The sequence below is a fragment of the Myxocyprinus asiaticus genome, chromosome 49, assembly GCF_019703515.2.
Source record: "Myxocyprinus asiaticus isolate MX2 ecotype Aquarium Trade chromosome 49, UBuf_Myxa_2, whole genome shotgun sequence".
Classification (NCBI taxonomy): Eukaryota; Metazoa; Chordata; class Actinopteri; order Cypriniformes; family Catostomidae; genus Myxocyprinus; species Myxocyprinus asiaticus.
Window position 1 is genome coordinate 1,055,993 of NC_059392.1, and position 14,817 is coordinate 1,070,809.

The 14,817-nt window shown below is 38.4% G+C and overlaps 1 protein-coding gene across 1 annotated transcript in view; it reads left to right on the plus strand.

The window, feature by feature from the left end:
* Positions 1-762: 762 nt before the first annotated feature.
* Positions 763-14,817, plus strand: part of LOC127438049 (zinc finger protein 431-like) — a 102,979-nt gene continuing 88,924 nt past the window's right edge. Inside the window, exons 1-3 of the mRNA XM_051693335.1 lie at positions 763-900; positions 8,126-8,211; positions 13,776-13,884. Coding sequence (XP_051549295.1) covers positions 8,140-8,211; positions 13,776-13,884 — 181 coding nt within the window. The 5' untranslated portion in view covers positions 763-900; positions 8,126-8,139. The remainder of the gene's footprint in view (positions 901-8,125; positions 8,212-13,775; positions 13,885-14,817) is intronic.

Genomic DNA, 14,817 nt, shown 5'->3' on the forward strand with positions numbered 1-14,817 from the left:
AGACACATCTATGGCAAGTGCTACAGGAAGTGTGGGGTGAAATGTCACCTGAGTATCTGGACAAACTGACAGCTAGAATAACAAGGATCTGCAAAGCTGTCATTGCTGCACGTGGACGATTTTTTCATGAGAACTCTTTAAGTAGTTACTATTTTCAAATAGTGATGGTGCTGTTTTTTACATCAGTAATGTCCTGACTATACATTGCAATCAGTTGAATGCCACTTTGGTGAATAAAATTACCAATTTCTTTCCATTAGAGCAAAATCTGTACATTATTCCAAACTTTTGGCTGCCGGTGTAAATGGCTGGTAATCTTTTACAGTCATGTTGACCAAGGACCCATCAATCATTTGTTTTCTGATCCCTGCAATACAGTAAAGTATTTAAAATATAACTGTAGTAATACACGACAGCCTTTAAAACATTAATGTATACAGTTTAGCTTCTTCCACTGTTTAAGATACCTTATTATAAAGACTGCAATAGACAAACAAATAAATGACACACATTGAATATACACAAAACTATACATTTAAATGATTTATTATTGTCAGATCATTTGATTGTTATTAATATTACTATTGATGTTATTATTATAATTCTTGATAATATTATACTTTATTTGTTGACACCACTTGAAAATGATGAATCGGAAGTCGAAGCAGTCACGTGGTTGTGTGCGGAAACAGAGCTTCAGACGGCACAGAGCACGTGGTTATTGCTAAACGAATCAAAAATCTTCTAAGCCTCGGTGGTGAACGTCACATCACTAGTGGATCATGCTTTTCCCTTTGTCAACAGGACTCCGTTCTTCTTATATGGATTACGGGTTTATCTGGATTTCATCTTGATGTTCGTGACGTTCTTCGTAGATCATCTCAGTGACTTTCATAACAGGTTCGTAAATTAGTTTATTTAACGTAATGGGGATTCAATCACGCTTTTATAAGAAGATAGATTACTGAAAATAGTCATATATCACAGATCACAATACATGTTCAACATTGTTTTCTTTTTATGTAGGAATGTGTGTCATAGATGCACTAGTATCGTTGTTATTATGTCACATATTGTGAATATGGATCCTATTTTCACGTCGGGAATGTGGCAGTAAAGCCATCTAACAAAACAGGTCCCCAGAACGTCCTCGTATAGGGTCCTTTAGACGTCAAAAGGACATTTGGGGACCTTTAAGAGACGTTCGCTACCAGTCATATGAACGTCCTTTCAACCATTGAAAACACATAAAATCAATGCAAATGATTAGCTTATGCTGACATGTTGATTTCAGTTGGGTAAAACTATGCTATACAATCAACACATTTTCACTTTCTATTTTAAAATCCCAAATACTTAAAATAATAAGTCAGCCTATATATGTAAATGTATCAAACACAAAGCAAGTGTAGTACCTTTTATTTATGCAAAATATACATTTACAAATACATAAAAATATTTAGAGTAAACTTATTTTTTTCTGCAGTACATAAATCTTAAGTCTATACTGTAAACAGCCAAATCACACTGGTGCAATCACAGATGAATGTATAATAATAATAAACAAACTACAGGCTAATTTAACAAGTCTCAGAGTTACAGATTTAATGAGTTCACCCCCAAAAATGTAACCTGGCATCATATACTGTACACACCCTCTTGTTGTTCTGAATGTTTATGACATTTCTTATTCTGTGGAATGCAAAAGGCAGAAGGGACCGAGTCAACATTCAATTTTATTGCATCTTTTTTTAATCTCTCTTTAAAAGTGAATGGTGACTGAGACTGAATATTTCAATATCTTCCACTAAAGACATACAGGTTTGGAACATACTGAGCCTCTCTGAGAGTACAGGGACGAATTTGTTCTTTCCCTGAATTTTTTTATTTAAAATAATATGCAGTACCTTGCAGTAAGTTTTGTGCTCCCTCTTCAACTATTAAACTGTGGTATTTGTAGTGAAACCATAACCACAAAATGTATCATGGTTCTACTATAGTAACCATATTTGTAGTGAAACCACAATAATAATACAGGACAATGAAAACTAAGGTAACGAAAATCACAGTTTTGTGGTTCCTCTGGTTTTACTAAAAATACCATAGTTTAGCTTTGGTTACTGTATGAAACCATGGTTGGCCGTTATGAAACTTAAACATGGTTTTACTACAGAAATCATAGTTTAACCATGGTATTTTTAGATATACAGTTGAAGTCAGAAGTTTACATACACCTTAACCAAATACATTTAAACTGTTGTAAAAAATGTGAAATGTCAGAATAATAGTAGAGAGAATGATTTATTTCAGCTTTTATTTATTTCATCACATTCCCAGTGGGTCAGAAGTTTACATACACTTTGTTAGTATTTGGTAGCATTGCCTTTAAATTGTTTAACTTGGGTCAAACGTTTTAGGTAGCCTTCCACAAGCTTCTCACAATAAGTTGCTGGAATTTTGTCCCATTCCTCCAGACAGAACTGGTGTAACTGAGTCAGGTTTGTAGGCCTCCTTGCTCGCACACGTTTTTTTCAGTTCTGCCCACAAATTTCCTATCGGATTGAGGTCAGGGCTTTGTGATGGCCACTCCAATACCTTGACTTTGTTGTCCTTAACACATTTTGCCACAACTTTGGAGGTATGCTTGGGGTCATTGTCCATTTGGAAGACCCATCTGCGACTGAGCTTTAACATGGCTGATGTCTTGAGATGGTGGTTCAGTTTCCACATCATTTTCCTTCCTCATGATGCCATCTATTTTGTGAAGTGCACCAGTCCCTCCTGCAGCAAAGCACCCCCACAACATGATGCTGCCACCCCCATGCTTCACAGTTGGGATGGTGTTCTTCGGCTTGGAAGCCTCACCCTTTTTCCTCCAAACATAACGATGGTCATTATGGCCAAACAGTTACATTTTTGTTTCATCAGACCAGAGGAAATTTCTCCAAAAAGTAAGATCTTTGTCATCATGTGCACTTGCAAACTGTAATCTAGCTTTTATGGTGGTTTTGGAGCAGTGGATTCTTCCTTGCTGAGCAGCCTTTCAGGTTATGTCGATATAGGACTCGTTTACTGTGGATATAGATACTTGTCTACCTGTTTCCTTCAGCATCACAAGATAATTTTCTGTTGTTCTGGGATTGATTTGCACTTTTCGCACCAAACTACGTTCATCTCTAGGAGACGGAGTGCGTCTCCTTCCTGAGCGGTATGATGGCTGCGTGGTCCCATGGTGTTTATACTTGCGTACTATTGTTTGTACAGATGAACATTATACCTTCAGGCATTTGTAAATTGCTCCCAAGGATGAACCAGACTTGTGGAGGTCCACAATTTAGTTTCTGAGGTCTTGGCTGATTTCTTTTGATTTTCCCATGATGTGAGGCACTGAGTTTGAAGGTAGGCCTTAAAATACATCCACAGGTACACCTCCAATTCAGTACACCTCCTATCAGAAGCTAACTGGCTAATTGTCTAAAGGCTTGACATAATTTTCTGGAATTTTCCAAGCTGCTTAAAGGCACAGTTAACTTAGTGTATGTAAATTTCTGACCCACTGGAATTGTGGTATAGTCAATTAAAAGAGAAACAACTGTCTGTAAACAATTGTTGGAAAAATTACTCATGTCATGCACAAAGTAGATGTCCTAAACGACTTGCCAAAACTATAGTTTGCTGATATGAAATCTGTGGAGTGGTTAAAAAATGAGTTTTAATGACTTCAACCTATGTATATGTAAACTTCTGACTTCAACTGTACTATAACCACAAGATTAACCATGTTACTTCAATATTACTAAATTAAATCCATGGACAATATATAGCAAGGAAAAGGAAAACATATCGCAAGGGCATGTAAAACTATTTTGGAAAGGGCTCCATAGGAAGAACATAAGTGTGAGTAGATGACAAGATATTTAAATTATCCTTCACACAGAAGGCACTTTATAAAGAAATGATACCATGAAAATGGAGGACAGAGAACAATAATGAATAAATTATTTCCCTTTGCAATTATCAATTATTTCTTAAGGCAAGTTCTTTGCTCTTGCGATATTCAGTTCTTTATGTCCCTGAGTTATATTGACATACATCGATTTCTAAATAGAACTTCCTAGTAGACAGCCATCCATATAAACGCAGAGAGAAGTCTGGTGTGGTGTAGGTTGGACTGGAGTAGACGTCTGTCCAGGTTGACAGAGGTTAAGATCAACATCTGTTAGTTCTCCGTGTCTTCAGCTGTGGCTCACAGCAAACCTGCAATAAAAACATTCAAACATACAAACATAGCCATACTTATTTCAAAATATCAAATCGTATCTGGTCACAGGAGTATTCCAATAACTGTAACAACTCTTCTTTAAAACCCTACAATGGTTTTTGTGTCCTATGGGACATTTGTGTCCAAATTTCAGTGAAAATTATTGAAAATGGAGTCCCTGCAAATACTGAGGTCACGTGACTTTGTATTAAAACTCTGGCATCAATTCACAATCTTAATTTTAAAGAAACATGGCAGCATTGTTAAAGGTTAGTTCACCACCAAATGAAAATTGTCATGATTTACTCACCTTTAAGTCATCCCAAATGTGTATGAACCAAAATGAGGATTGTTATAAGCAGATTTCAGCTCAGTTTGTCCATCCAATTCATGTAAATGGGTGCCATCAGGCTGCTGTCTGTTTGATGGTCCAAAAGGCATATTTAGGCAGCATACAAATAATCCACACGACTCCAGCTGATCAATTAATGTATTCTGAAACAAATCTATAGATTTGTGTTAAAAATAAATAGATAATTAAAACGTTTTTAACTGTTAAAAAATTGCTTCCTGCCAGCAGTCGATACATCAGTGACGTAAGTGATATGGTGCGTTCAAGCGAGAAGTTGGAAGTGCGCGCTTTGTATACAACTGAGGAATGAATGTCACGTGAGAAGTTAATTTCAAACGGAAATACAGCGCTGGTCAGAAGCAACAATTTAAAGTTAAAAATGTTTTAATTATCGATTTGTTTCTTACACCAACCTATCAATTTGCTTGAGAAGAAATTAATTGATCAACTGGATCATCATGATCTTTTCCTCTAGCAGTAATCACCTCTCCCAGAGTATCTGCTGCTTTAGGGGGGTGTGAGCTACTCCTAAAAATATTACAAAGCAGGTGGCGCAGCTGTAAATACATTAAGAACTGAGATCTGGGAATCTCAAAGTGTTGAACCAAATTTTCAAAAGATCTAAACACTCCACTCTCATATAGGTCACCCAATGTAGTAGTCCCCCTCACAATCCACTCTGACCAGCAGAAAAGGGACCTTTCAATATATCATTTAGGGTTCAGCCATATGCTTGATACAACATTTAAATAAATGTCCGAATTAAACACTCTGGACACTTCTGTCCATACCGAGTGAAAATGTGAGATAACGGGGTGTAACTTAACTTCTCCGGTTAGTTTAATAGAAAGGCTTTGTAATGGCAAAATAGGGGCAAGAACTTCCTGTTCAATACAAAACCAAGGAGGGGCCCTTTCAGGTGGAAGCGACCAATGAGCCAGATGTCTGAGACCGAATGCATAATAATAAAATAAAATCTTGGGTAGGCCTAGCCCACCTCTGTTATTCGGCCTATATAACTTGTTAAAATGTAATCTGGGACGTTTACCATTCCATATGAAGGACTTTGCTATGCTATCAAATTGCTTGAAATAAGAGAGGGGGAAATCTACAGGGAGAGATAGTAACAAGTAGTTAATTTTGGAATACAATTCATTTTAATAACATTAACCTTCCCAATCGCAGATAAATGTAATGAAGCCCACCTGCCAACATCGCTCGAAAACCTTTTAATTAAGGGGTCAAAATGAACTCAAACTAAATCAGACAAATTTGCTGGAAATAAAATGCCCAAATACTTAATGCCCTGTTTGGGCCACTGCAAGGTACTCGGCTGGAAAGCCGTTACTGGGCAGTACGCTGTCAAAGCCAAAGTTTCAGATTTAGACCAATTAACTCTGTAACCTGAGAATTTAGAAAAGGAATTAATGATTCTGTGGAGGCAAGACATAGATCTAGTAGGGTCGGAGACAAATAACAAAATATAATCTGCATAAAGCAAAAGCTTATACCTCCCGCCACCACTCCTGGAAAATCATCTTCCCTTCTTATCGCGGCTGCTAATGGTTCCAAGGAAAGACAGAACAAAAATGGGGAAAGAGGGCAACCCTACCGGGTGCCCCTATCCAGAGTAGAATAATATGAAATTAATCCATTTGTTTGTACCGCTGCAGCTGGGTGTCTATAAAGTAACTTAATCCATCCAATAAAAGTATTCCTGAATCTGTTTATTTCCAAAATCTTAAAATGATAATCCCATTCTACCATATCAAATGCCTTTTTGGCATCAAGTGAGATGGCAGCGACCGGAGTCTGATCATTTGCGACACGATATTGATGAAACACTTAATATTACCATAAGAGCTACGACCCCGAATAAACCCCACCTGATATGTATGTATAAGAGATGTCATAACTTTACTTAAATTACTTAGCCAGAATCTTTGACAATATTTTAACGTCTAGCTGGATCAGGGAAATTGGACGGTAACTCTTACATTCGCTTGGGTCTTTGTCATTTTTAAGAGTCAGACTGAAGCTTTCCATTCTTTAATGACTTCGTATAAACTTCTAACAAAAAGCCATCTGGCCCCGGAGCCTTGCCTGTAGGCAAGGCCTTAATTACCTCGCTAAGCTCCTCCAAGGTTATATCAGAATCAAGAGAATTGTTTTGCCCTGTCGTCAGTTTAGGGAGTTCTAATGGTTCCACAAAATTTCTAAGATCTTCATCAGTAGACAAGGATGTGGAACTATAGAGATCAAGATAGATTTCTTTAAAAGCATTATTAATATCAGGTAAATATTTTACCACCAGCAGATTTCACTGAGGGAATGGTAGAAAAATATTCTCTCTGCTTTATATATCTAGCCAAAAGCTTTCCTCCTTTGTCCCCCAACTCAATGTATAACTGTCTTGCCCTGAATAGCTAAAACTCCACCTTCCGTGACATAATAGTATTATATCTGTATTTCAATTGGGTCAATTCTCTGAGGCCATCAGACAACATTTGGTGCTTCAGCTCTGCCTCGGCACTTTTAATATTTCCTTCCAACTCCATGAGTTCTTGTGCTTTGGATTTTTTGATGAATAAGGCATATTGTATAATCCAACCCTTAAGTACCTCCCAAGCCATGCCCACAGAAGATACTGAGGACCAGTTGGTCTCCATATAAACATTGATTTCAGCCTTTAACGTTTGTTGGAAATCAGGATTTTGTGAAAGTGATACATTAAAGCGCCAACTATATAATTTATTTTTCTCAGTATGTGGCAACACCTCTAAATGCACCAGGGCATGATCTGAGACTAAAATGTTTCTAATTGAGCAATCAACAACAGATGAAATGAGGGACTTAGATATAAATAAATAAATAAAAATCAATTCTAGATAAATCTTATGGACTGATGAAAAAAATGTATAGTCCTTACCAGATGGGTTCAAAAATATCTGTAAGACCAAGATTTTTACACATCCTGTGAGGTGTCAGTGTTGCTCTAGGGGGTTTACACACTTTTGCTTCACTATGATCAAGGACTGAATCCATCAAAAGATTAAACTCTTCTCCCAATATTATATCATGAGGGGTGCCAGCGGCTTGCAACATCCCTTCACGGTTGGCCTCAGAGATTCAAAAGTTGCGCATGCGCAGAATTTTTAAAGGCGCTCACGCAGATGTGTAAGCATGACTGACTGGCAGTGTTTGTGGGTGAAATCCAGTCGAAAGTGATCATCCATATACTCACTCCAAAGGACAGAGCTCTTGATGTGGGCACTTTGAAGGGAGCGTTTAATTGTACCCTTCACTAACAGTCTTGCGGTAGGGCCCTGAATTCGTGAAAAATAATTTCTTACTTTAGTTTGGAACGACCCTATGAGTGGTGTCCCCTTTCTGCAGTGCCCATCTAGGGTGCAAAAATGCAGTTTGGAAAATGCCCTATGTGCCCGGGTTGCCAGCTGATTCCTCCCATAGGCTTAAAACCTAAAACAAATTTTTGTTTCTGTAATCTGTAGCAAGTTGCTGAAAAATGAACAAGGCAGGTCTGATAAGAGAATGCAACACATGGATACGGATGGATGCGTTTTGCACATGCTTGAAGGTAAAGTAACCCATTTGTAAATTGCATCCTTACAATTAAAAGCATTCTTGTAAGATCACTGAATGTTTTGAAAACGTCTGTTGTGGGACCAAAGACGAATGTTATTTTAGGGACTAAACAGGGACATTTGCTGATGTCCCCAGAACGTCATTTTCAAAACTTTTTGCCCGGACGAAAATGGGACCTGTTGCGAATGTACAAATTGTTATGGGAACGTCCTGCAGCAAACGTTAGAAAAATGACCAAATGCAGACCTAAGTGGACGTTGGCGAACATCCAGGGACATCACCTGTTTGCTGGGTAGCAGGTAGGACTGCACGATTAATAAAGAGTAGATGAATTAACTGTAAATAGTTCATAAATGTCAATTTAAAGTAAAATATTTATTACAAATCCAGAACAGTAAGGAGTTTGGTTGTCTTTACTGTTATGATAGACTCATTTAAACTCCTCTGATTTGCTGTTGCATGAATACACACAACGGACAGAAAATATGTTGTAAATAGAACATTTTGACGCAATGGGAGCAGATCTAAATGGAGTGCTGTAACTTAGTAACGGTTTTCATGATTATTGAATTGCAGCTGCTGAAATTGAAAACTCGATTATTGTTTATTAATTGTGCAGTCATAATAGCAGAGTAAACATCTATAGTGGTGAAAGGGAGGCCACAGAAAATATTATTTTTATGTTCCTGTTTGCTGTAGTTCTCTAGGGTTTTGATTACAACAGCCATTGTTTTTTTGTTTTTTTTGCAATTAAATACAGTTTTATCTTTTGCAGTGCTTTAATTTTCTCTTGCAATAGCTTATGATGCTTAAACACTCTGTAGTGCTGATGTGTCTTAGTAGATTTATAGACACGCAAATTTTTATAAATTATTAGGCTTGTTTTGGTCGTGACTCATGAATGACTCTGCTTTAGGTTCAATTACTTGTTAAAAATGTAAAATGATGCTGTTTTGTCGCCATCTACTGGCACAGTGCATGATGTGCAGAAGTTGTCATGAATGAATCAATGAAGAAATTCAAATCTATATTTTTGGTGAACAGATTGAAAAGACTCTAGTCAGTGGGATAAATCAAAATCGCCACCACCAATGCCAAATTTGCTGTCACTCCCACAGCAGCTATATTTGAAACTCGATTGCAGCAGTGGTGATGAAACGGGGCTATGGAGCAATGAGTTTGTGAAAGAGGAGAATGAGATCATGAGTGATCCAGAAGTCTCCAGAATTAAACATGAAGATACTGAGGAACTAATAGGTTGGTGTTCATTCTTGATTCTTCATTAATGATTCTGAGATACATTAAGGTCTCATATTTGGTGGTTGTTATCTGAGCTGTCAAATAACCAGATTTGATATTAAAATAACAGGATTAACCTTTAGCACATTAACAATAGTATGAAAGTAGATAATTGAGACTGTTGCTTCACTTTTCTGTATTTGCACATTTGTCTCCATTTAAATGTAATTACTGATGATTTCATATGTTCATTGTAGACCTGATAGAAGTGGAGGAGGAAAGTAAAGAGCTGGAAATACTTTCACAGACTGAAAACAAGTTCATACAGAAAAATACTGACAGAGCAGAAGCCAAAAACTCTTTCACCTGCAGTCAGTGTGGAAAGAGTTTAATATGTTCAGGACACCTTGAGGAACACATGAGAATCCACACTGGAGAGAAACTGTACACATGTAATCAGTGTGGAAAGAGTTTTGCACATAAAAACAACTTTAAGACGCACATAAGTAATTCATACTGGAGTAAAGCCTTACACATGTGATAAGTGTGGAAAAAGTTTTGCAGATAAAAACAACTTTAAGACGCACATAATAATTCATACTGGAGTAAAGCCTTACACGTGTGATCAGTGTGGAAAAAGTTTCACATGTAAAGCAATCCTTAAGAAACACATAATAATTCATGCTGAAAAGAAGCCGTACACGTGTGATCAGTGTGGAAAGAGTTTTACACAAAAAGAAGCACTCGATGGACACGTGAGAATCCACACTGGAGAGAAGCTGCACACATGTGATCAGTGTGGAAAGAGTTTCTCATGTAAAGCAATTGTCATGTTTAGATGTGATTTTGTTCATGATTTGTGTTCATGTTTTTTATTTTGAAAGTTTTGTTCCTGTTTCCTCTTTCAGGTCATGTGATATGTTGCCCTCCATGTTCATGTGTCTTGTTTTCGTTGGATTATTGTCTTATTAACTCTTTATCAGTCTTGTTGTGTCATTGGTGCATGTTTTAGTAATCTTGTTATCAGGTTCTTTAGTTTAGTCTCGTCATTGGTTGTCTGTCATGTGGTTACCCATGTCCATGTATTTTAAGCCCTCATGTTTGACATTATCTTTTGTCAAGTATTGTGTTGGTGTAACATTGTGTCAGTTTTCATGCTGTTAGTCAAGTCGTTTATGTTTGTTTTCACTTTGGATTCATTGCACTTTTTAAAATTAAACTGCACTTGGGTTCTCACCATCAACATCCTCGTCCGTTCCTCTCTTCAGCCTGTCCTGCCTTGCCCAAGCGTTACAGAATACTTGACACAAAAAAAACAGCAGTTCAGCTACTGCGTTTACACCAGGGAAACCATTCCATAGAGGAATACGTGGAAGACTTCTGTGCTCTGGCCAGCAAAGTGGATTTTAATGAAATCGCCCTCAAGGACTTTTTTCAGGCAGGCTTGAATGAGCCTGTCTACTGGATGATGCATGGTGGTCGTATAACTTGCAACTGAGTGGTTCATCTTTCACTGTAGGAGTGGCTGATGAGGAACTATGCACTCCAACAGTGGCTGCCATGTCAGAGCCGCCACGCCAGAGTCCCCCGTAATGGCCGCCAAGCCTCAATGAGCCAACGCCCATGCCTACCACAGTCAACGAGCTAGTTCTTGAAGCCTTGTCCGTCCCAGGGCCAGCGTTACAAGCCTCGTCCGTCCCAGGGCCAGCACCTGAAGCCTTGGCTGCCACGTCTGCCTCATCATGCCATGTTGCCATGTCATGCCATATTGCCATGCCTGCCATTCCTACCTCATCATGCCATGTTGCCACGTCTGCCACATCATGCCATGTTACCACGCCTGCATTGCCTAGTCAAGAGGCCCTGCCTTGCCATGTTGCCACGTCAACTACGTCATGCCATGTAGCCACATCTGCCACATCATGCCATGTTGCCACACCTGCCATTCCTACCTCGTCATGCCATGTTGCCACATCTACTACGTCATGCCTTGTAGCCATGTCTACCTCGTCCTGCCATGCTGTCCCACCTGCCAAGCCACTACGCCTGCCATGCCTAGTCAAGTAGCTCCGCCTTGCCATGTCACCACGTCGGCCCCGCCTTGTCAAGTCGGCACGCCTATCCCGTCATGCCAAGTCGCCATGACCCCTGAGCCTTCTGCGACTGTATCACCTGAGCCTGCCATGGCTCCGCCCTCAGAGCCTTCCACAGCAGTGTTCAGGACCACGGAGGTCATTCCCCTAGTCACTGCCCGTACTCACAACCATAGAGACTGTTACCCTGCCACTGCCTGTGCTCACAGCCATTAAGACTGTTCCCCTGTCGCAAGTAATCCCTGAGACTTCCACGGCTCCCCCCTCTGAGCTGCCTCCCAGGTCCTGACCCTGTGCCTGCCCTGTGGTCACCCCCCAAACCACCGGACCCTGCTCCCTTCCTGAAGCTGCCACCCAAACTGCCAGACCCTGCTCTCTGCCTAGAGCCACTTCTCTGGCCACTGGCTCCGCCCTGGTCTACTGCTCCACGCCCTGTCTAGCCAGGCCATGCTCCACGCCCTGTCTAGCCAGGCCATGCTCCACGCCCTGTCTAGCCAGGCCATGCTCCACGCCCTGTCTAGCCAGGCCATGCTCCACACCCTGTCTAGCCAGGCCATGCCTCAAGGACCCCCCCAGCTCCCTATTGAACTCTATTGTTTGTTTATGTTTGGCCGGCAAGAGCCGCCCCCTGTGGGGGGATATGTCATGTTTAAATGTGTTCTTGTTCATGTTTTGTGTTCATGTCTTTTATTTTGAAAGTTTAGTTCCTTGTTCCTGTTTCCTCTCAGGTCATGTGATATCATGTTTCCCTCCATGTTCATGTGTCTTGTTTTCATCGTCATCACTTTATCAGTCTTGTTGTCATTGGTTCATGTTTTAGTAATCTTATGTTCTTTTAGTTTAGTCTCGTCATTGGTTGTCTGTCATGTGGTTATGGATGTTGCATTTGCATATGTGGGGTTAAAGACAATATGAGAAAAAATAAAATTCCAAATGTTAGTAAAGAAAATGCTGCCGTCACAAAATAGTTCAGACGAGTACATGCTGTCACTTTATTTTAAGCAGTAAATATTCATGATTTAAATGTTTTGTAGTTTAGTTATTAACAGTATGGGGAACATCGTTTGATATAAAGGCCTGTTAGATTTGTTTCATGTGGGATAAATAAAAGTCTTGATGATGTTTCAGTCACTGTCTGTTCATCACCAGCAGGTGTCGCTGTTCACGCACTTTTTAATTTATCATTCATGAAAATGAATGAATACAAGCGTCCTGCTGACTGTATACCGCCTATTTGTTTCTGTTTGACTTGTTTCATAAACACTTTCTTAGAAAATAATTTGGTTAATTTGCATAAAAAATTAAACATTTAGGTTCATATAATTTCCACAGAATAAAGTCAGGTCTCTTCTAATTATTCTGAAAGTCGTGTTTCATTAGTGTCAATAGCCCAACAGAAATAAAAGGCCCATCAGGCTGAAAAGCCTCTTTATTTCATGCCAATAGTTCACTGTTTTCACCTAATTCATCATGGTAATGTATTGAGATCATCTGTAAATTGCCACAGAAACACATTTCATTTGTGCGAATAGACTGAGGTAAAATACAGCGTCACCAATTTTGATATCTAGGAGGTATAAATCTCTTCACAGTATTTATTTGTACATTTGATTTGTCTGCACATATTTATTCTTCTATTTATTCCCTTAAAAAAAACCTACAGAAAATATAGTTATAACGGTTTAATCAGCACTAAACGTTTACTATTTATGTATAAAGTAATTATAATACAGTGTTTTTCCAAACAGCATCATTTACAGTAAAATCAGAGGAACCCCATACAGACTGATAAATCATCTACACTGTCTCTCTGGAGAAAAGTCAATAAAACTGAGACATTTTAATGTGATATGAGACTTGAGGAAACATCTGAAAGGAGAAGCCCTTTGTGTGTTCTGTGGAAAGTGTTTTACACGGCTGGACAGTTTGAAAGTGCACCAGAAAATACACACTGATGAGAAGGATCATGTGTGCTTTGAGTGTGGGAATAACTTTATCACAGCAGCTATTTGTATCCGCATATTAAGATGGGATAAAAGGACGTATTTTTACATAGAAAAAGTTGCATGAGATTTAAAGTTAAGGATGGTTTGATCAACACAGTGTACTGTCGCTTTAAGAGGCTCGTTCTCTCCTCTCGGATTTGGCGGGAAGAAAAAGAAAAGAAAAGGAGGGGTTGTCTGAAATCTCTCAGAGTGGATGATGTTTTCTCTTTTGTCAACAGGACTCCGTTCTTCTTACATGGATTACTGATTTATCTGGATTTCATCTTCAACATTTGACCCGATCCTGGACTGTGACGTTCTTCATAGATCATCTGACTTTCAGAACAGGTTTGTAAATTCATTTATTTAACATAATCGGGATTCAATCGCGCTTTTATAAGAAGATAGACTACTGAAAGTCATATATGACAGATCATTTTTTATGTAGGAATGTTGTGTCATAGATGCACTTTTATCATTGTTATTATGTCACATATTCTGTTAATACTGAATATGGATCATATTTTCAGGTTTTGAATGCAGCAGTAAACTATAGCAGGTACGACTGCACGATTATGACAAAAATCATAATTGTTGATGAATTCTCTTGTTATTCTAATGGCGATTATTAATTTAGAAAAATACAGAATAAATGAATTAATTGTAAATAGTTAATAATTATACATTATAATTTTTATTATCTTTTGTTGGGCATCTTCTTGCCATATTCTATATTTGAGCTACAAATCCAGAACAAGCTGATAACTCCTGAATTACTTTATTGCATGAAAAACAAAAGAGTTCTTAATTTTGAATAAATTCAGAGATTCAGAACGAGTAGCGAACAAACTAAATATACTGATACACTCGATCACAAACTAAATGAATCGGTCATTAAACAGAAAGCTCAGCTGCAACCGCATGGATGATTTTTTTGATTGGTTATAAAGAGCATTTTATACAGTATATTTTTATTATATTAACCCTTGTGCGTCAATAAAAAAAAGTTACTCAGAGGTCCTTGGAGGACAAAAATATCTGTGTCAAAAAGTGCCATAATCATATTATATATTAATATTATTTTCCACTTTCAATTAGTTAATTTTTTTAACCAACATCAGTTTTGATCATAACTACCAAATATAAATTAAGTTTCAGGATTTTAACCCCTTAAATGCCAGTTTGTTTATATAATGCCACTGTTGTTTTTCACACACACACACACACACACACACACACACAAATTTCTCAGTACACACATACAAAACACATTCTGACATC